Below are 22,429 nucleotides of genomic sequence, written 5' to 3'. Positions count from 1 at the left end.
CACGATTCTAAAAAGACATCTAAACAAAATCATATGTAATTTACTAGAGGTTCTGACAAAATGTTAATTGCTGCAGTCTAATTAAAAACGATTTCATTCATTTGTGTTACTTAAAAAAAAGCGGTTTGAATAAATGATTCAACAACTCACTCACTCTCACTGCTGCATGTGATAATATTGACCACAACATTCTTTTAAATAGACTCGAATGAAATAGACCTTATGTTGGCATTAGTGGAATTGCATTAGCATGGTTTAAATCATACTTCTCTGACCATTGTCAGTTTGTAGCAGTAAATGAAGAGATGTCTTATCGATCACAAGTTCAGTATGGAGTACCACAAGGCTCAGTACTAGGACCGCTGCTGTTCACTCTGTACATGTTACCCTTTGGAGATATCATTAGGAAGCATGGCATTAGTTGTTATTCTGATGATACTCAGCCCTATATTTCTTCACGCCCTGATGAAACGCACCAATTCACAAAATTAACGGAATGCATAGCTGATATAAAAAACTGGATGACTAGTAATTTCCTACTACTTAATTCTGAAAAAAACAGAGATTCTAATTATTGGACAAAAGAACGTCCTCACTTAATAACTTAGAATACTGTCTAACACTTGATGGCTGCTCTGTCAAGTCTTCCTCATCGGTTAGGAACCTGGGTGTGCTCTTTGATACCAATCTTTCATTTGAAAGTCACGTTTCTAGTATCTGTAAAACCGCCTTCTTCCATCATAAAAATATATCTAAATGATGTAATATGCTCTCAATGACTAATGGGGAACAATAAGTTAATGTGTTCATGACATCAAGGCTTGATTATTGTAATTCTCTTATGGGTGGTTGCCCTGCACGCTTAATAAATAAACTACAGCTGGTCCAAAACGCAGCAGCTAGAGTTCTTACCAGAACCAGGAAGTATGACCATATTAGCCCAGTGCTATCATCACTGCATGGGCTCCCTATTAAACATTGTATACATTTTTAAATACTGCTGATTACTTACAAAGCACTAAATGGTTTAGCTCCCCAGTACTTGAGCGAGCTCTTAACACATTATAGTCCTTCACGTCTATTGCAATCTCAAAATTCCGGCCAGTTGATAATACCCAGAATATCAAAATATACTGCTGGCGGTGGATCCTTTTCCTATTTAGCACCAAAACTCTGAAACAGTCTTCCTAATATTGTCCGGGAAGCAGACACACTCTGTCAGTTCAATCTAGACTAAAAACACATCTCTTTGACCTAGCATACACATAACACATTATAAACTTATGTAATTCAAACACGCATACATAGACTAACCACGTAATACGCATGTGCACGTCGTCAGCGTTTTCACAGGTTTGTGTCTTTAAAGCTTGCGCAGAGATTTATAAAAAAAAAATTCAGTGCTTGCACCTTGGAACCTATTTCGGGTTTTGCGTTATCGAGTCACCAGGCACTGTTGTTGTGCGGGTGAGCGAGCCGGAGCGCGTTAAAGGATTAGTTCACCTCAAAATTACAATTTCCTGATAATTTACTCATCCCAATGCTATCCAAGATGTTCATGTCTTTCTTTCTTCAATGGAAAATAAATTACGTTTTTTGAGGATAACATTTCAGGTTTTTTCTCCACACAATGGACTTTAATTGCATACAAATTGTTGAAGTCCAAATAAATGCAGCTTCAAAGGGCTCTGCACGATCCCAGCTGAGGAATAAGGTCTTATCTAGCGAAACGATTGGTCATTTTCTAAAAAAATAAATATATATGTATATATACTTTTTAACCACAAATGCCCGTCTTGTACCATCTCTGAGATGCGCTACATATTACGTCATCACGTTGGAAAGGTCACGAAAAAAAATACAAATAATAATAAATGAAAACAAAGATTTTGGACGATTTTGAAGTTGGAGGAGAAAATTTGATTATTTTTTCGCCCTTGCCTACCTTTTTGAACCAGAGTACACAGACAAATAACCGACGTAACCTGTGACCTTTCCAATGTGCTTATGTAATGCATGGTGCTTCGCAGACCAGCACAAGACGAACAATTGTGGTTAAAAAGTATATCATTATTTAATTTTTTTAATGAAAATGACAGATCGTTTCGCTAGATAAGACCCTATTCCTCAGCTGGGATTGTGCAGAGCCCTTTGAAGCACTTCAAAGCCCTTTGAAACTGCATTGATTTGGACTTCAACAATTTGGTTGCCATTGAAGTCCATTGTGTGGAGAAAAATCCTGAAATGTTTTCGTCAAAAAACTTAATTTCTTTTCCACTGAAGAAAGAAAGACATGAATGTCTTGGATTGCATTGGGGTGAGTAAATTATCAGGAAATTTTCATTTTGAGGTAAACTAATCCTTTAAGGGTTTTCTGTTGGAACGGTGTTGTGTAAGCGGCCCCTAAGTTAATAACTAATGATCTTTGCAACGGAAGTGAATCAATCAAAACTAACTTTAGCTGGACAATAACTTTATTCTAGAGCTGCTGTAAAGCCAAAACAATCTCTGCTACTTTCATTTCATATTATCACTGTAAAGCTGCTTTGAAACAATCTATATTGTTAAAAGCACTATATAAATGAAGGTGACTTGACTCATAAAGACTCGTCTTGGTTCATTACTGGATGAATCAGCATTTTTAAACAAATCTCTTAAATGAATGATTCAATGACACAGTGTATTTCTTGACTGCCACTTGTTGCACCTACTTTTGCTACTGTGTTATTGTAACACAGAATTAGAAAATAAAAGACTGTTTGTGAAGCCGTTTCATACCAATACATGAACTGCTCCCTCTGGGTCAGCGTGAACACAGATTTGAATGTTTGCTGTGATCCTACTTGTGGAAGGTTTGATAGACAGACCCGAATCGTCAATTATAAATAAGATCACGTGGGTGTTTGAATCGAGATCACAATCTTTGTACGATTAATCATGCAGCTATTTTGCATATGTACTGTTGATATTTAGTTCGCTTGAATTTACTGTGTAAATCAGGTTGATGATAAGCCATTGTCCTCAGGTGGTGAGCAAAGATCTTTTGGCCCTCCTTTCTCAGGCATGTTCAAATGGGATTCAGTCGACGCCTCTGAACCTCGTGGTGTACTGGAAATGTGCCCCTACTACAACAGACCTGCGAGTGGACTACCGATACAACCCAGAGGCCATGCAGCCCCCTGCTGCGCTCACCAACCTACAGGTGTTAGTGCCTGTCAATGGTGGGGTCACCAGCATGCAGTCACTCCCCAACGCCATCTGGTGAGTTGGAGGGTGTGACACATAAACATACAAACAAACACACAATATTTTGAGATACAAATAAATACTGAAGTATGGACCCAATCACTGTAATGTTAAATTATATACAAAATTTACACTACCTTTCAAATTTTGGGGGTTGTTTTTTTTCTCTTGCTTACCGTGACTGCATTTATTTGATCAAAAATACAGTAAAATCATCAATATTGTGAAATATTTGTATTATTTTCTATAATTGTTGTCTATATTTATATATTTAAAAATTACATTTTACAGTTGTGTTGCTTAATATTTTTGTGGAAACTGATACATTTTCATACATTCACTGTCATTTCTGATCAGTTTAAGGCATCCTGGCTGAACAAATGTAGTATTTTTTTTTTTTTTTTTTTACTTTTACTGACCGCAAATTGTTGAATGATATTGTATGCATAATCTGAGCCACTAACACAGGTCAGTTTAACTACTTGATTGTTCCTGTGTTTTAATTAGGAATGCGGAACAAAGTAAGACATTATGGAAACTGAGTGACCTCTCTGTCAAGTCTGATAATGAAGGTAAGATAAACCACTGTCAACAGAGATTTTGATTCACTGCTGCATATCATTGTTAAAGTAGCATCTTTGTGCATCTCATATAATTTCAAATAACATTTTCAATGATCATTTGAAATAAAAATAACTTCCTTTAAAAAACAAACCAAAAAATTATTTACGAAACTAAGGTGAAAAACAACCTATACTTGTGGGGCAGTTAAATAAAACATCACATGAACAAACAGGAAAATGGGTCTCGTTGCATCCTCTTGTCTGAGAAAATGTTAACGGCAGTGCGAACTGACGGAGATATCTATGGAGTTTTAAGGTAATCAGCTACCTTAGCAATTGTTGGTGTTTTATTCGATTTAAATGTTAGTGAGAAGAAGAAGAAAAATAAAAATTTGATATCAACCTGCATATGCGATGGACATCGGTAATGCTCTTCTTTGCTCGCTCTTTTGAAGGTATCTCGAGTTTTAAAAAAAGGCTCTATATTTAACGAATCGTATACAAAACACCTGAACCGGACGCGATGCGACCTGTTTTACAGAATAAGGAAGTCTGTTGCGCACAACCTGCATTGGACTCAAAAGTTAACACTCAGCTTGTAATAAAGTGCATTACAGGGCTGTTTCTCATTTCCCATGCAAATAGTGGAATTTATAACAGAGTTTTAAAGGCTAAGTGAAAATGAATTGGAAAATGTTCAAAATCTATTTTCAGATTGCCACAATGTAATTTTGTGTTGTAATGTTGTAAAGATTAAAAAGTATTCTGGCACAAAGTACTTCAATGTTGACTGTGTGTATGTATGTGTCAGGATCTGGTTCTTTGAGGGCAAAGTTTGAGCTGTCTGATGGTCCATCCATCCCTGCCACCCTGGCTGTTCAGTTCTTCAGTGAGGGCAGCACTCTGTCTGGTGTAGATATGGAACTAGTTGGCTCCGGTTACCGGCTCTCCCTCAATAAGAAGAGATTCACCAGTGGTAAGAATGATTTTGGACTTCACCAAAGCACCAGATACACTACCAGCAAAAGATTTTATGATTTGACATCATAATGTTATTATAATAGTTTATATCTCAAGAGTTTTCAATCTAGCGTCTTTTCAAGGTATTTTTGTCTTTGAAATGGCAGAGCTGACAGAAGATAAAATGTCAATATGTGTTTGTTTACATTCACAGGTCGCTATATGGCTGACTGCTGAGATCTGAGATCCACTCTCAAATGCAGGGAATCTGGAGGTTCATTTCTGTTCATTCATTAATTCTGTCACTGGTTCTCAATGATATTTATGGAGGATTGTTAGAGGGGATGGAAAAAGTGGGCTGTCTGGGTGAAAGCCTCTCATGCTTCTGTTTCCTCTCTGCGTTCTGAACGATCCAGTTCCAGTGAAGCACCTTTCTGGAGATTCGAGATTTTTATACTACACACTAACGTAGCACTGAGTATCAAACACTGTGTACAAAGAAAAATAAAAAAAAAGAAAGAAAGAAGGAGGAATGTCAGGATACTGGCGAATGAAATCATTAATCTTTGATACTTTTTGATCTATTCAGACTTTCATAAAGTCAGAACGGTAGTGTATGTTATTTTGATATGTATAGTTAACAATTTGTAATATGAATTATATGTGTATAAACATACAGCATATCTTAACAAAAAAGGACAAAAAAACACTGCACTAACAATCTTTCTGGATATTTGCTGAGCATTCATTTCTCCATTTGTATTCACAATGTCAGTCAGTCAGTCAGTCACAATGACAATGAGGGGAAAAACAATGAAAAAAAGAGAGACAGGAGAAAATGCCTCAGCAATAGATCACTTCATGCTCACAAGAACGCCTTACTTGTCTAGAATGCCATGGTCTTTTTCATAGCTGAGCATTGCACATTCGTCTGCTAAATTCAGATTGTTTTCCCCTAATTTCTATTGTTTTCAGTTTTTTCTTTTTATTATGAATGTGCAATGAAGGTATAAGCTTTCAAAATTCCATTTATGGATAGTTTTTACAGTTTAGTGCCATTTTCACTTTAACATTGTTAAGAGAACCTACTGGTTAGTTGTGTGTCTTGCTTAACAGCAAAAGGAAACGTATATACACTGACCTCAGTGCCTCTTTACTTAAAATAATTGTACAGGAAAAATTGCATGTTTAAGTCTAAACGAACACGTTTTCCCCATTTGTTTTCCTCTTCCTTAATTTTAGAAGTGCCAGTTCTTTATGCTTCCTAATGGGATATTGAAGGGAAAACACTGCCTAACCTTTAGCCTTTGTCCTTCAAACAGTTCACTGCAAAGCATGCGCTGTTCCCGTTATAGACATCATCCAAAAGTTTTCTGTAAACTCAGGCCTTATAGATGGAATATTTTGAAATCTGAGCAGAAATAATACCAAAATACCCAGCGAAAGAATTCACTGTGAGATTATTCTAATTACAAACACTGACCTGAGTATTTGGAGGGATCCTTGTTGATAAACAGACCAAAATGTTTCGAATATTAGCATATTAAGATTAATTATGAACTTTTCAGTGTAGTTTATTAACAGACTACCAAATTTTTAGGTAAATGTAATTTGAAGGGACGCGGTATATATGTTTTCACCAAATGTGCCATCACGTCTGGTTTTGAGTGTTTTATGTTAATAATCAACTGAACACGTTAGTTTCTTAAAATTGCTTTGAGCAAGTTTGCCAAATACAGATCAAAGCACAATGAGCCAATGGAAGTCGCGAGGAAGATTCAATGCGGGCAGTGTCCCAGAGTTTCCCCACTGCCACACATTGATTTTAACTCTTTTATCTTTAAATATTTCATTAGTTTTGTCCCACAGCAGTTCACCATCATCTTAGTAACGTCAAGAGTTTTCTCCATTTAGTCTTTATTTCTCAATTTGAGCTGGAAGGCAGTGGTGAGCATTCACAGTGCTTTAAGGGGGTCTGTCCCCCATACAAGGGCTATTTGCCTTGTCCTCTGTGGAGGACCACGTCTCCAAGGGCTACCCCAATCCCAGCCATAGCAGACACCATTTGTACCTTAAAATGAAAAACACTAAATGCCAACAATGAAGGATCTTCATGAATCTGAAAACAATGACGTTCTTTAGACTGTCGTCTTGTTTTCACCAGGAACTTTTTATCTCTTTGATAGCAGCCTAACAGTTTTGTGAAGTAACAACGTAAAGATTTATATTCAAAATTCTCACTGTCTTTGTGTACATTTTTTTAAATATTTGTGATTTTAATTCAGTTGTTTTCAGTATGGAATGTGGTGTTGGTGTCAGTACAGAGGCAGAAATCAACTGGTGAACATTTCGGGTCAATGTAGCATCCAAATACAATACAATACAATATTGGTTTCTTCAAGTGAATATTAACTAATTGTGTAGTTAGCGAGCTGGTTCTTGCTGCCTCTACAGCCATCACGTCAATATTCAAAGTCATTTTTGAACATTTAAAAAAAAAAGAAAGTCTCTTTTATTTCTTTATTTCTATGTCCACATTCAATGGCATGTTAAAACGTTTGTGTGAATGTTTTTTTTCTCTCACTTAATGTAAATTTTGACAAATATTTCCACCATGTTTCTCTGCTTTATGATGCTCTTTGTCAGTAATAAATGTGTAATATATAAATCTATACAAATATAAGAAATATACAGAAATCTAACTTGTCTGGCTTGTTTTTTCTGTTTGAATATCTATTCAGAAATTATGTTTTCAAAATTTCAGTTCAATTTTCAACCAATAATACCTCCTTTTGTGTTTTGTCATGATTGCAGGGTGAATAAAATGTGTAGCTTATAGCTACTTTTCATCCAAGTCATTTTAGACAAATGTTGGTCTGTGATGATTGAACTTTTTTCCCTATGTGCACCCTAATTTCTCCAGGTAAAACGGCTGGTTTAAATGGTTTCACCATTTAACTGAACTTAATTTAAGCCTGAAGTTGAAATCCAAAGTGCACTGTGACAATTTGTACATTCCCCCAATAAGTTTACACATTGACCTCTTGAAAACCTTATGTATCTCTGATTACTTTTAGTACTACGTTAATTTTCAGAGAACATACCTATTCTGATAACTGAGTGCTACAGACACAGATTATAGTACTGATTTATTTGTGCATTTTTCATGCACTTGATGGTTGATTTCTAGTTTGGAAAGAGTATGGATAGATTTAACGATAAAGCAATTCAACATTCAGAGGTTTACACAGTCATGCTTCTGAACACATCTGCTGCACTTCCAGTGCTCCTTGCAAAGTGAAATAAAACTTACCCACATGTGCTAGCCATTCGGCTTTCTTACACACCTCGTGTGTCTTTTATGTGTTTACGTAGCCTATGTGTCAGGGTTGGAGACCCCTTCATGAACCCATTCGGAAAAGTCCTCTGCACGCTTCACAGTTCCATCTATATCAGACCTGCTTAATCCTGACCTGATTACACCACTTGATCTGGATTGAATGCTGTTTAGACACCTGTATAACAAGTGTGTGTGTGTGTGTGTGTGTGTGTGTGTGTGTGTGTGTGTGTGCGTGCGTGCGCGCGTCCACTTCATTTGTCTAGCTATTTTTGTGAGTTATAACAGACAGATTTTTTTTCAGTGACTGTTTCTGCAGGCTGCCAGGCTATCTTTACACCTACGCCAGTAGTTGGCAACAATGTGGAATCAGTCCTTCAATTCATTCAAAACACTTTATCATTCTGATTCTGCACTAAATGCTAAATTCGGAACCGCAATCTATCAAACTATTACTACCTACTAGCCTACTGCATTTCTGAATTCAGCAAATGTATCCACTTAGTTTTTAACATGAACGGGCACGGTCATTTAGCCTAATGTGCGAAACTTGTGTCATCCGCTTACAGATATTTTAGTTTTATATATATATAAAAACCATTTACCATAGCTTTACTATGATATTGCAAACTATTTATAATAATTGGTTTAATTTAAATAAAATCATGCAAGGTTTATTTATATTTTCATTTTCTTTATGTATGTATGCACATTTATAACACTATTATTTGCATTATATTACCTGCATCAAAAAAAAAATGTTTTTAAATAACGCTGCTGTGAGAGTTGACGGCTGACGTCAATCTCTATTATTTCCCCCTCTTTTTGAAATTTTGTGAAAACACTTTTGTGGAGTATTTTGTTATTTTATCAAATGGTAGTAGGCTACACAACACACAAAAGTATGTATTCTCATTCACCCAACCATGATGACTTCCGCTTCTGAGAAACGTGAGTGTGAAGCATTTTTTCAAGTGATTCGTTCAAAAAACGATTAAGGTCCTGTTGGCGACAAAAAGGACAATATAGCTATAACAATAATTATATTAACTTCACGTCACAGTCAACATTTTTTTATGTTTATACGTGAGCTGCGGTTATTGTCTGTCGCTTTAAATGCTCGAATCTTTTAAAGTGAGGTGACCGACCGTGAAAGTGATTCCAACGGTAGCTAGCGAAATTTCCTGTGTTCTCGTTATAGCTGCGGTGTCGTCGACCATGATATTATACAATTAGAACGTATGTTACTTGATATGAAATGGGTTTAAATCAGGAGACTCGCGAGAGTTAATTCATCGATTGGTTAATTCACGTTAACTTACTGCGGTCCTTTTTCAACGGCGAAGCAAAAATAGCCTACTGATCTGGCATCTAAAATGTAAGTTGCTCATTACCATTTTTTTGTTTGTTTAACTTTTTTTATACAAACAATATCAGGTTAGGAGTCGTGTTGTTGGTCTAAATATTCGGGACAACATCGAAATTAATTTAGTATGGTAACGTTACTTCACCTGATGCTGTGTTACTGTAACGTTGGCTATTTGTCAGAGACTTAACGTTATTCTACTATGATGAAAAATAGCCTCCTGCCACTCTAGATCAACACCAATCGATGCACTATTAGTCACTCAAAGTGATCCATATTAAAGATATTAAACTCTACCTAGAAGGTTAAAGAGGAGAGGGTCTTTCGGCTCTTTAGCTAACTGATTTCAAATGTTCTTTGGATGTTGTCACAGGCTGTGTTTTTGCAGAGACTCTGTGGGGTAATAGAGTTGAGTTATTAAAGAAGGAGAGAGCAGGAGCAGCATCACTTACGTTTATGCTCCATTACAGAATGACATGGCCTTTTGATCCAACGCCCCCCTCTTCAGTATGAGCAAAACCATCTGAGCAAACACACTAGCTGGACCTTCATAACTTAAAAATGTGTTTGCTTTTCTCCTCCATCTCACACTGTTCCCCTCATTTACTCCTCTTTAATCCTTTGGCTTCTCTTTCTCTCTCTCCATCTTTCCACATTTCCACCCGCACTGACTGTATTCTGTTTATTTTCTTCTCCTCCATTCAACATCTATCCTCCTGTATCATCTCTTTTCTCTCTTCCTCCTCTTCTAACCACACCTAATATCATTCTTGATCTCCATCCACATCTGCCGGCTCCTCCCTCTCTTCAGCCTTTGGTAGGTCTCCCAAAACAACAGTGCATGAGGAGCTTGCTTATACCATTTGAAATCCTTCAAATTCTCCAGACACTCATATTTCACCCTCTAGAATCCATATGATGAAAGATGTTTTAATAGAAACCTTGTTTCAGTACCATGCCATCTGTCCAGTGACATCTCTTGAGTCTGCAACTCGTAATGCTTTCACTGCTAATTCTAGGCTCTGTTGACTCATTGAGGTGATTATTGAAGCCATGGAGCCTCACCGGTGCTGCGATGGCTAGACCTTATTCAGAGCAGCGCCATGACAGGTATGAAAGCGATGCTGTGAGGGATAGACTTACCGGTACTGTGTTTTCGGTGACGTCTGCTGCAAAGCTATATAAAGCTCCTACGTCACTTATCATTTTCCACAGCTCATGTTATCCAGAGTCATTTTTCTGCATTTTTCTGCAAATTTCTTGGAAAGATATTTTTGCAGTGTTTCGTCAATCGTCAGCAGAACAATCCAGAAACACATGAAATAACAGTACAACCTACTGAAGAGATGTGTCTATCCCTCACATCCTTGATTCCATTTCATTCCAAGATGGCGCTGCTGTGAATAAGGTCTATTGAGTCCTCAAGGAAATAAGATGAAGAAGTGTTGATTTTGATGAGCTTTGCATGTGTTTATTTGGGGCCCAATATTGTTCCCAAAAGTGAGCTAAAGCAATAACAGTAGACTTTCAGTATGTTAAATTATTTTAGGCTTCTCTGCAACATATAGATCCTCTGTTGCTCACTAGATATGTCAATGTCAATTTTATTTATATAGCACCATTAATCACAACCTAGGTTGTCCAATGTGCTGCACAATGAAGACATAAGACAATACAATATAATGAATAATTAGACAAACAATTCAATAAAACTTCCTCATTGATTATATGCCAATTCGCATAAATTAGTTTTTAGCTTAGATTTAAAAACAGACAGTGATGATGCAGAGCGAATACAGAGCGGCAGAGCCTTCCACAGTCTGGGGGCAGCGGTCATATATATCTATGATTTGTTCCAATTTAAATAGCTGAGTAAATGTGAGTATTGTATGTGTGTACTTAACTATGTTTGGGGACAAATATGTACCCAGAAGTGAGTTAAAGTCCCCCTATAATACTTTTTTGAATATTACCTTTAATGCATTGCGAAATATTTGTGAATGTAAAAGGTCTGCAAAGTTTTAAAGATAAAAGTGCACAACAAATACAATTATTGTATCTTAAAAGAAAGAATAAAAAGAAAGAAGTCGTAGTCAGCAACTGATCTTCATTGTTTGCCGACAAAAAACCTCTACTTTGACCTGCCTTTAATCACTGAAGTTAGCTGAGGCATGGAAGAGTTTGATTCGTGTTGTCGACATGCTGTTTTCTGAGCTGGCAAAGCAAATCCTCTTTGCACGCACATCCAAAGGACGAGGACTCGGGCTCAAACTGATACAGTAAAACCGGTGCCATCGTTACTTATATCACTGTATCAAGTGCTGATGAAGCCTCCGGAGCTGAAATTCAGATATGGTAATGGCTGTATCGTCTGAATTCAGACTGGGCCATCTGACCAATCAGATTAGAGTAGGCTCCGGAAAGGACGGTTTAGAGAGACTGAATCCTTTATCGAGCCGTTTCAGACACTGTGAGAAAAGAGTTGATGCCGCAATGTATATTATGAGAAAATTAAGGGGGGGGGGGGGGGGGGGTTTATCTCGAAAGCATGTAAACCAAAAAAAAGTTAGGGACCTTTAAAATAGCATAGTAGTGACACTTTAAATCTGACTTAAAATTCTGGCATCCTAGTTTGTGAAAAGAGTCTAAGAAATAAAGTAAATACATTTTTTGATTAATTGTAAAAACTCAGAAAGTTTTCTCTTAGGGTTATGGTGTGGGTTAGGGTTAGTCTATGGGATGACCCCTTTTAGATTTATCGTAAGTAAAGGTGTGTGTGTGTGTGTGTGTGTGTGAGAGAGAGAGAGAGAGAGAGAGAGTATAGGTTTATTCGATAACAGTCTGTTTGCTAACCATTTGAAAAGCACGCTTTCAATCTGTTCCAAGATTTATAATTATTGATTATTGTTTTCTTCCAGGATTATAAAGTTCATTTGGAACCAAAGTACCAGGTTCATACAACAAGTGCTTTTGATGATGAAATACACACTGCAAGTTTAGTTGCATTAAATCTTTAAAATATATTCACAGTTCGTTTAAAAACTGATCAGTTATATATCTTGTCCTGGAGTATGCCTGAATGTTTTAACTCTATACACTAAATAAAGTGAAATTTGTATACAACAGACAAATAAAGACATTTGTAGTGGTGCTCTCACTATTTGAAAGGCTCATAGAATAGCTAAAATCATGTTATAACGCAACCATAATGCTGAGAGTTAATGTTTGTTTGACCTGTGCATATTTGGATACTAAATTTCACTCACTCTCTTTTTTTTTCTTTTCTTTTTTACAGGCTGACAGATACAATTGTCCATCTACTGCCTGGCTTTTTACTGTGATCATTGTGATTGGTTCCCTTCAGTTACTCATCAGCAGTAGCATTTGTTTCTCTCCTTGTGTCTATCTCCCCCTTCATATCCGGTTTTTGCCTCTATGCAATGCATGTTGGTTCAAAATCAGATTGGTGAACGGGCACGTAAAACTGTTCCTCCATACTGAGCAAAGAGAAATGGTACATGAAAGCTCAGAGCAGTGGAAGGATGGAACAATGGGCGGACAGGAGAAAGGCAGGTTGGAGGGAATGAGAGATGCGAGAGAGAATAGGCTTTCGTGCCTGGCGAGCAGAACCACGTCATGGGCAATTTGTCACAAGGTCGGGGGCCATGATGGAGGATGGTGACATCTTAACTCCCATGGAGCAGCCCCCACAGTGTCTACTATACTATCTGCCAGCCAAAGATGAGGTAATATTGCTTGCAGCAGATCACACCAAAAATATCTAGGCTTTGTGTCCTGTATTGCAGAGAATCATATCTAATCGCATAGCATGGCGCTATGGAATAATTGATTCCAAGTGAGCAACTGCAGCATTCAGTAATATTTTCTAATATTCACTGTCATCCATGGCAATTTTTTATATTAGACTGTAACTAAAACTGCTGCCACTTTCACGTCTCATGTGTTACACAATGGACTCCCTCTCTTGTTTACTTTCAAACACAACTGGCAGTATTTTGCGTCTTCGTTCTCGACTAGTGGAAATCACTTCACAGAGTACTTCAGTGTTAATATTACTGTAATATTGTTGCAGTATTCATCTTGGCTGATTGTTTTGCACAGTGTGATTAACTTTTTTGTCTTAGCATGTTCTGTCAGATAAAAGAATCAATTTCAAAATATTTATATTGAAATATTTAATGCCAGGCCTGGCGCCACGAGGGGCAAAAGGGGGCATTGCCCCCTTAGTGTCAATTTGTTCCCCCTGAACCAGAAACAGATGCACATGCTCAGCGCTTTTGCAATGCTATATCACAACTATTCAGTGTTTTCAACCACATACGGTTTATTTTTAGATTTCAGACATTTAAAAAATAATACAAAAAACGTATAGTTTGTTAAATACACACAGAATCTATGGAAGCGTGTTGTAATGTTATTTCCATCAAGAGGTACATCCATTTTTGGTCAAGATCTTATATTGACAATGCAAGAGTCGCGCACTCTGTAAAGTCTCCTCCAGCACATTTCAGGGTTAGGAATAGAGAGAGTGTGTGTGCAATGGAATCCTATTAAGGCCCCTCTTGTGATTGCAGATGCGCTTTTCCCATTGGAGGACGTGGATGCTCATGCAACCTAGCGTGCGATCAGGATATTGTGCTGCATATGAACCACTGGAAGGAAGAGGGGAGACGAGGTAAATTAGGATGAGAGGAATCTAAAGTAAGCCACAATTGCATATATTAAAAGATTTCATTTGGTGGCTAATCATTTGCTGAAGCTGAATGAAGAAATGCGTTACCATGGTTTGTTAATGTTTGTACAATACTGAGACAATGAAGTCTTTATACTAATAATTAATCCAGTGCAGGGTCATATGAAGAAGTTCTCTACTTTTGTTTTGTCACTGCATCCAATGCAAATAACTAGCAGCTAGTGAGAATCAAAATGGGACTAATCAAACAAAGACTTACCGGGAGGTTGTCCAAACCATTCACACTGACAGTATTTGAGCTGTGCAAATGCCAAGATATCATTTAAGCAGACCTATCCTACACACACACACACACACACACCAGCACACACATTTGTTATTACCATGCATACTACACACTCCGTGATCACAAAGAGAGCGACAGAGAGAAAGAGGAAATGTTCTCCTCATAAATATTTGGACTCAGCTTAATTGAAAGAGTGTGTCCGGCCCAAAATCTGGGCTGATTTTAAACATTCTTGTGCTGGAATCTATTCTCTTCCTAAATGTGTCTCAGGTGTCTCCTCAAGCTTTGGAAAAAGAATTAAAACAAAGTCTTCACCATGGGACAGTTCTGACATACTGCTTGATCTTCATGAAGAGTTAGAAGAATTTAGCTCAATACTCACAATTCTTCTTTTTAAAAAACATGATTGAGGTGTAAATGATTGAATTTGAAGCTCCATCTGAATTGTAGTGCTCTAGTTCTGTTCAGTGAGTTGCAATATGCACAATATCACATTTTCTTTCACCATCAGGAGATTCAAACCATACTGGTGTCTTAGTTAGAAAAAAATTTCTGGGCCAATTTTCGCTTGCAAATTTGATTCATATTCCACTCCACGACAACAGGTAAACAATGGACTGTGAACAAGTCTGTAATAAAAAATTTAATTTGCATATATGAGTGCAGTAGTGAGAAATAAATATTTTTTATACATATACTGTAATTCTTATGTAATTTTCCAATAGTTAAAATATTACACTTTTTTTGTGAGGTAAATGCGTCATCAAAGTTAAGTAACAGTTTGTGTTTTTAGTGAACTGGATTTTAGTTGACATTTGCAAGGTCATGCACTTCTCTGAGTAAAACATTGTTTTGCTAAATAAATCCATTAGGACTCCAGATGCGGCTTTGAAAAAGTAAAAGTGATGCAGAATTATTTTGATATTGTTTAAACCAAAGCTTTTTTATCTCTATGTGCTGGCCCATTTAAGGAAGATCCTATTGCAGTGTAATTGCATGATTCCCTTGTGTTTGAAAGTTTGTGTGCAAAAAGGAAGAAACTTTTATAGTTCATTGATAAAGAAAAAAGAAAAAAAGTATTTTCCTCTTGCCATAGACTTTGCTCTTTTGATTTTGGTGATACATTAATGGAATGTTTCACCCAAAAGTGAACATTCTGTGATCTGTGATCATTTACTTTCTTTCTTTTGTGGAACAGAAGATATTTTTTTAAACATGTCTTTATGTTGTTGTTTTTTTGTCCATACAGTAAAAGTCAGGGGGTCCAGTGTTGTTTTCAAGACATCAAGTAATTGTTGTGTTGTAATCAAGTTTGACTGAGGTATTCTATAGAAATTAATTTGGTAGTATTTTTGTTTTTTAAGATTTGGTAAAAAGCCATTTTAGATTTAGTCTTTGGACCTGCGAATTTCCTTCATGTCTCCTGTCATGCAACACAGAGATTACACATTTCAGTGCTCACGCACCAATACGATGACTGAGTGTTGAAATTTCCAGCATAGCAGTAATGATCTGTTACCTGTTAACTAAGCTTCTGAGCCAATGTCCAAAATAGCTAAACAAAGTTCTTAAAAGATCCTCCAGGCACAGATGAGTGAATATCCCTCAAGACAAGTGTCTCAATCCTTCAGCCACCACACAAAATCAGTGCAGTTTTGGCCAGATGAGACATTACAGCGTTCTAGATCTTTGGAAGAGCATAACGGAAAGTAGGAATCAGGGGACAAACCCTCTTGCTGGGCCAAGTGATGCAGTACCTGCTGGTGTTTGTAATTCCATCTCAAACAGCACCCAGGGTCCAAGTGATGCCCCTGTGAATGTTCTCTCTTTGATGCCCAGCCAGCCACCGACTTCTTCAGAGAGTCGAGTGTCAGATGGAGACAAAGCTGGTGCCACACTACTGTTCTCTGGAGTCTTCTTGGGCCTGGTTGGCATGACATTCACGGCTATGGGGTGGACAAATTACAATGTCAGTCACAGCTACGAGTGGACACAGCTTCTGGGGCCCGTTCTGCTGTCGGTAGGAGGTACGTTCGTGCTCATAAGCATCTGCAAGTTCCGAATGCTCTCCTGCCTGAGCTGCAAACAAAATGATGGGGAGAGAACACCTGAAACGGACCCTCTGCCGCCTCTTTCAGGACCATCGTTTGTCTTTACTAGACTCAATCAGCCCATTACCTTCCACAGAGCCACTGTGGTCCAGTACATCCCACCACCGTACACCTCTGTAGTACCTGACCTGGGCCCTGTTAATGGTTTGCATTCCAGTCACCAGCCATTAGCAGTCACAGTGAGCACACCGCCACAGTATTACAACGTGTATCCCATGGAAAACCCCGGCTTTATTTCCGGCGAATACGACCACGCCACAGCAGAGCAAAGGGAAAACAGGTATGATGATGAATACTGATGGTGGTGTACATTAGATTCATTTAGATTTATCTAGATACATAGAAACTGTCTTAATATCAGCTCAAGATTATTTTTTTTGACTAATAATTTTTTGGTTGTAAGTGAAGGGTTTATTAAGCCATATTGTAAAGAAGAAAATCACTTAATCACTGTAACCAATAATATACATCAGTTTTGGGATGTAATATCTGGCTACATTTTAAGAAATTGTATGTGTGAACTCTTAAGTATTATGTGCATGGTACAAACTAATCGGTGAAGTTTTAATAAATCATTCGGCTAAAAATCAAATGTAACGCAATTAAATTTAAAAGCTCAGGGAAGAACAGGAGTAACTTTAGTTAAAATGAATTACGAAGTTTAACTAAAAGAGCTGAAATCCCTATCGTACATGAGCGTGTAAAAATATAAAGACCAAAAACCTATTGTGAGGGAAGTAGGCAGGCTATAACTTAGGCTATAATAACTTCACATCTGGTTTAATTCGATTTACGATCATGTTCATTGATGTTAAATGACAGGGAGTATAGGAATGGAAGTGGGTTAGATGGGGATGATCTAATTATTTTAAACAAGTAGGCTACATTTATTAACCACAAAAAAATGTTTGCACAAAATTCAAAAGGTCTGTTTTCTATTGAGGTTACGACTCTTAAGAAAAAAAAGGTAGCTATAAAAGCTGTCGGTGGGGCGGTATCAAATGGGCGCCTACTGATAAGTATAGACTATAGGCCTACCATTACAATTTTGGTACAAATGGGAACCTTTATATTCATATGTAAACGTAGGCCTACTAAATCTCATAATTGTCTGATTGAAATAAGCATTATACTAAAGTTGTTGGTGTAGGCTACCTTTTGAAAGGGTATGCCTACTGCTGTCCAAGTAGGCATACCGTTTTTTTTTTTTTCAAACTTGAAAATGAGACGTAAACAAAAATATTGGTCTGGTCTGCTCTAAAATATAATGCTACGCATATAGGCTAAAATAACGTAGGCTACACGAAGTAAAACAAAGCAGCTAAGCACATTTACGTTATTCTTTGCACAAAATACTAAGGGCTGGCATATGTGGATTATTTGACATTTGCTGGTTTCGTTGCAGGAATCACGGCGTCCCAGAGGAAGAGGAACAGAGGAAAGCGAGTACAGCAGGGAGCCCTTCTTCTCCACCTGCTTACGAGGAGCTTTTTGACAATTAGTTGTTACAATATGTTGTTTTAAAAAAAAAAAACGCTGAGTCTGGGCGAATATTAATAGCCTAATAGTTCATATTTTAAAAATGTAAGACTTTTAATAAAGTGACGGAAGTTTTCATGTTTGGAAAATAGGCTATAGCTTTCCTTTTACTGGAGTTTCAATGTATAAAAATGATTTCATACACATAATGTGTGCTGTCATGATATTGAGCTCACTAGTGACCTCTTGGGCTCCTGAGAACTTCATGGCACACGTGAGCGTCCGGTGAGGGCCACATGGGGGCAGAAAGAGTGAGGAAGTAGACTAAGTTCCTATTTCACCAACAATGGGGAATGTGGTGTATTTCCTTTTTTGTGTGCATTCGTTTTAATAACTGAAAATTTGACAAATAAATGTAGCTAATCGCGTAATCCCCGTCCAACTGCCATAACCGCAAAACATTGTCTCTAAGGATAGTTTAACCTTTTGCGCGAACGAGGATGTAGTAAAAGGTTATTTCAGTGAACCTGCTACTGGAAGGGTAGGCTATGTCTGTCATTTTAGGAAATATGAAGCTATATATGTGTTTATATTCTATTGTTATGGGTCGATAAGATATCGACTTATTACAAAACAAGAAAAGAGAAGAAAACTTAATCGATTTAAAGTAAAACCTCATCATTTGCTATTGGCCTAGAAATTACCCTGCAAGAAAATTCTAAATCAACAAACTTGAGCCATAAAAATAATGTTCAATCAATGTGATACAAAAAAAAGTATTTTTTTTTAATCTTCTTATACAGCTCATTAGGTAGGCTATATTCATTATGTTTGCCTATACTTATGACATGAGTCAAATTCGTTAACCTTGTTGAATTCCACCTGCATCAAACTTAAATAATTTGGATTTAATTAGGCCTATAAGATTGGATTTGGATTTAATGTTAAGAATTTTTTTACTTAAAAATCTACAACTTATCCCTAAACGGTCCAATATAGTGCGGTACATTCGAAATAGTGGACATAAATCTAAATTATTTAAGTTATTTTAAATTGGGTGAATTTATTGTAAGCCTAGTTTAAAATACGTATACCATCACCGCCCTCGGCCCTCGTTTCATTTAAAACTTTTTCATTCAGAATGGCAAAGAGGGAGGGAAATTCTAGTGTGTGTGTGTGCGCGCTTCACAATGTATTAAAAAGTCGTGTGATCTTTGATAGTAGAAGTGGCTACACAGAAAGTACAACCCTCCCCGTCTGTTCAGACGAAATATTTTTTTGTTTGTTTGTTTGTTTTTATAAAATGATTAATCATAAAACCCTGCTGATTCATTTAGCCTATAGGCTATATAAAACATACATTTTAGTTTATTCAATTTTGTTCTATAAATCCTTATATTTTTTCCTTTGGTTTATTTTGTTTGTAGGACTTTATTCATTGGCGTTTAAGAATTGCAAATGTTATTTTAAACATCTTGGGCCAAATAGCGTTTCATAACGTCAACTGACATGTATCCTCATGAAAACCGCATTTTACATTTATTATTTCCGCGTATAGGCTATAGGTGCTTTTAACATTTGCCGCCTCTGAGAGTAACAGCATCTGCTCAGACAACCTTCCTTCGTTAAATTGAATGGCCAATTCGGGTACTGCTCAATGAAGTCTATTAAACAGGCCATGGACAATGCCTCAAACTATAAGACTCAAGATTCTTTGCTTTGTCTGTTGCTAACGTGGTTTATATTTATATTTATTAGGACATTTATTATTGACATTGCTGTTGTCCCAATTGACATTTGCTGCGAATATGATGTGCTTAATCCTTTTTCTTTTCTTTTTTCTTTCTTTTTCTTTTTTACAATTATGGCTACTTGGGTAAATTATGAGGTTGCATTTTATTTCAGAAAGAAAATAATCTGACGAACACAATTTCCGGTCCAGTGCTGTTTATACTTTTAAGGTAGGCTACTCCCAGCCAAGCCCCTTCATGCTGGGTCGTCTGAAATCAGTGTCCAACATTTTAATATCGAAATATGAATTTTATGAGTGGAGCACCTGATTGAAAATAATGAATGAATAAACAAATAATTAGGCAGCACGAAAATTTCTATTAATTTTTTATTTATTTTTCTTGTTGGAAATTATGACATTTACTATACAATCACTCTCTACACTGTTTTCAAAGTTATAACTTATAGCCTACAACTAACGCACGCTGCATTTATCTTTTTACGATTGGTTCACGTATAGGCCTATAATCTAAATTAGCTGACTTTAAACAGTTAAACTTGTTCCCAAAAAGCAAAAGTGCTTTATATCCAATTTTTAAAGAGTGTCCCAGATTTTGTATTGTGCCTTTTTATCGAGACCGCAGTGCAATGTGAATTTCATTAATTTCACTGCGCAGTAAATCGCGGGTGGCCGACAGCGCTCATTATTGGAGAGCACCGCTTTATTTATTACAGAGCACGTCTAACATCTTAACTTGTCTAGATTAACGAGGAGGAGGAAAATGAACGCACAACCATACGGGGTTGCTCCACTGGCTGTCTGAATTTTAGAAGAACATGACACAGCTTACAATACCTCACGAGTCTCGCGAAATTTACACTGTGATTCCAAAGGTGCGGATGCGCTTCTGAAGTGGCATTTAGGAGTGGCATATTTTTGTCTGGCTTTTATGCAACATTATGTCTACACAAAATTATCAGCAGGCACAGAGCAACTCTGCTGTGTAAAGAAGCCTTAGCACATAAGCGTCTCTGAAACAAGAAGGTCTAATTTCCTGAGGAAGCAACATTGCCATGCACCTAGCACTTGTTTGGCAGAGCCCCGGATGCAATTTGAAATATGTTAACTTATTATGCTTTAATGTAACTGGTGATTAATTGTTTAGCCTAATATTCATAATAATAAATCATTATTTTTTTTAAACAACTGTTTAAAATAAAATATAAATAGCTCATTTCTGTTGCCAGGTGTGTTTGAGCCAATCACTATAGCTAAATGCCAGGATATCAGCCCTGGTTATCACTCCATTAGCCCCTGCTTGATATATAGCTAAATCGACTATCATCATTGTGGAAAAATTGGTCTTTTAATATTTTTTCCCCCCACAAGCAACAGATAAATCGCCCTATTTAACCTTATTATTAGGCTATTGTATTGATGTTGTACCCATGATTTTTATAGAGCTCTTAAAAGCACAAAAATGACTAAAATTCGTAAAACACATTCTTGTGGCAAGCCTAACTGTTTTACGTTATGCGAATTGGTGGCTAATTCGTATGAATGCGTACGATATGATTTGTAGGCTACGTTTTTGGTTTGGGGTGGGGCTTATAGCCTACTTTTTTTCCCCTATAGGCATAATAGTAGGCTACATTCCGTACGAATCATTTCATAAAAATTGCCTTAAGTCCCTTCCACAGATATGTTTCACGCTATTAAAGTATGATAACAGTGTGAATAAGGAGGCTAATTAAATTATGAATTTTATTAGTCACATTTCACATCCATATAGGCTACGTGTAAGTTTTCTAACAAAAAGCCCCTTTTCTCAGTACTCCTTAAATAATTCGAAAATTACTTTTCTACAATTCAATCTAGTATGGAAAAGCTATTGACTTTGATTGATAGAAATCTTTGATTGGTGTGTGTGTGTGTGTGTGTGTGTGTGTGTGTGTGTGTGTGTGTGTGTGTGTGTGTGTGTGTGTGTGTGTGTGTTGTGTGTGTGTGTTTTATTTGCTCCCCTGGCTCTAAAATGTATGTTGTATTTTTTTGTTTTGTTTAAATCAGTAAAAAATAAAATAAAAAGATATGTTTCATGCTGTATAGGCTACTCCCTGTTTCGTTTTTATTTATTTATTGTTTCTTTTTTTTCTGTTTATATTATGTTTTGCTTCACTCTGTCATCCATTCAATTAATATATATTTCAAACAAAAGAGTCTTAAATAGTTTGTCAGGAATTATAAGAATAAGAAGAAAAGTTTATAAAGTTTAATAATGTTATTATTATTATAAAATAAGTCAGTGTCACGCTTTTGAAAGCCCTTGTAATTGTGCACTGGTAAACTAAATATTATCAATCTATATACTGCATATCACTTGGATTTTTTTTTTTTGTTTTTTTTTTTGAATGGGGTAAAATGAGCTGCAGTTGGATGGTGCAGTTCCTGCATGTACCAGCAGGGTCAAATGGGCGTATGCCAATCTGCCAGATTTGGATAAAGCAATTCCTTAGCATTCCCATTCATCTCAAAGGTATTGGCTGGCAGTTTCGAACACAGCTGTTGACTTAAATCAAACCGAGCACCTTTAGATGAGGTGAATGAGAAGGTAGTTGACTCTACAGCATGACATAGC

General features: G+C 36.8%; 2 protein-coding genes across 13 annotated transcripts in view; both read left to right on the top strand.

Moving 5' to 3' along the window:
• fcho2 (FCH and mu domain containing endocytic adaptor 2) overlaps positions 1-7,468 on the top strand; it is a 47,902-nt gene extending 40,434 nt beyond the window's left edge. For 10 of the 11 annotated variants that reach the window (XM_079608019.1, XM_079608027.1, XM_079608025.1 and 7 more), the window contains 4 exons: positions 3,062-3,261; positions 3,754-3,818; positions 4,621-4,785; positions 4,984-7,468. In XM_079608019.1, the coding sequence (XP_079464145.1) occupies positions 3,062-3,261; positions 3,754-3,818; positions 4,621-4,785; positions 4,984-5,006 (453 nt within the window). In that variant the 3' untranslated portion in view covers positions 5,007-7,468. Of the gene's footprint in view, positions 1-3,061; positions 3,262-3,753; positions 3,819-4,620; positions 4,786-4,983 lie in introns of those variants that run through there. The other variant, XM_079608024.1, reaches the window with a different exon arrangement.
• A 1,451-nt stretch (positions 7,469-8,919) lies between these two features.
• Positions 8,920-18,184, top strand: tmem174 (transmembrane protein 174). 2 transcript variants are annotated; one of them, XM_079606340.1, is made up of 5 exons: positions 8,920-9,057; positions 12,768-13,218; positions 14,068-14,168; positions 14,743-16,863; positions 17,989-18,184. In XM_079606340.1, the coding sequence occupies exons 4-5, from the start codon at positions 16,136-16,138 to the stop codon at positions 18,083-18,085; spliced, it is 825 nt and encodes a 274-aa protein (XP_079462466.1). In that variant the 5' UTR covers positions 8,920-9,057; positions 12,768-13,218; positions 14,068-14,168; positions 14,743-16,135; the 3' UTR covers positions 18,086-18,184. The 2 variants fall into 2 exon arrangements, with proteins under 2 accessions (XP_079462466.1, XP_079462465.1); XM_079606339.1 differs by lacking the exon at positions 8,920-9,057 and adding an exon at positions 9,112-9,484.
• Positions 18,185-22,429: the final 4,245 nt, after the last annotated feature.

The sequence above is a fragment of the Phoxinus phoxinus genome (assembly GCF_949152265.1).
Source record: "Phoxinus phoxinus genome assembly, chromosome: 3".
NCBI classification, from domain to species: Eukaryota; Metazoa; Chordata; class Actinopteri; order Cypriniformes; family Leuciscidae; genus Phoxinus; species Phoxinus phoxinus.
The sequence above is the reverse complement of the archived record's forward strand: the minus strand, read 5'-3'. Positions and strand labels throughout refer to the sequence as shown.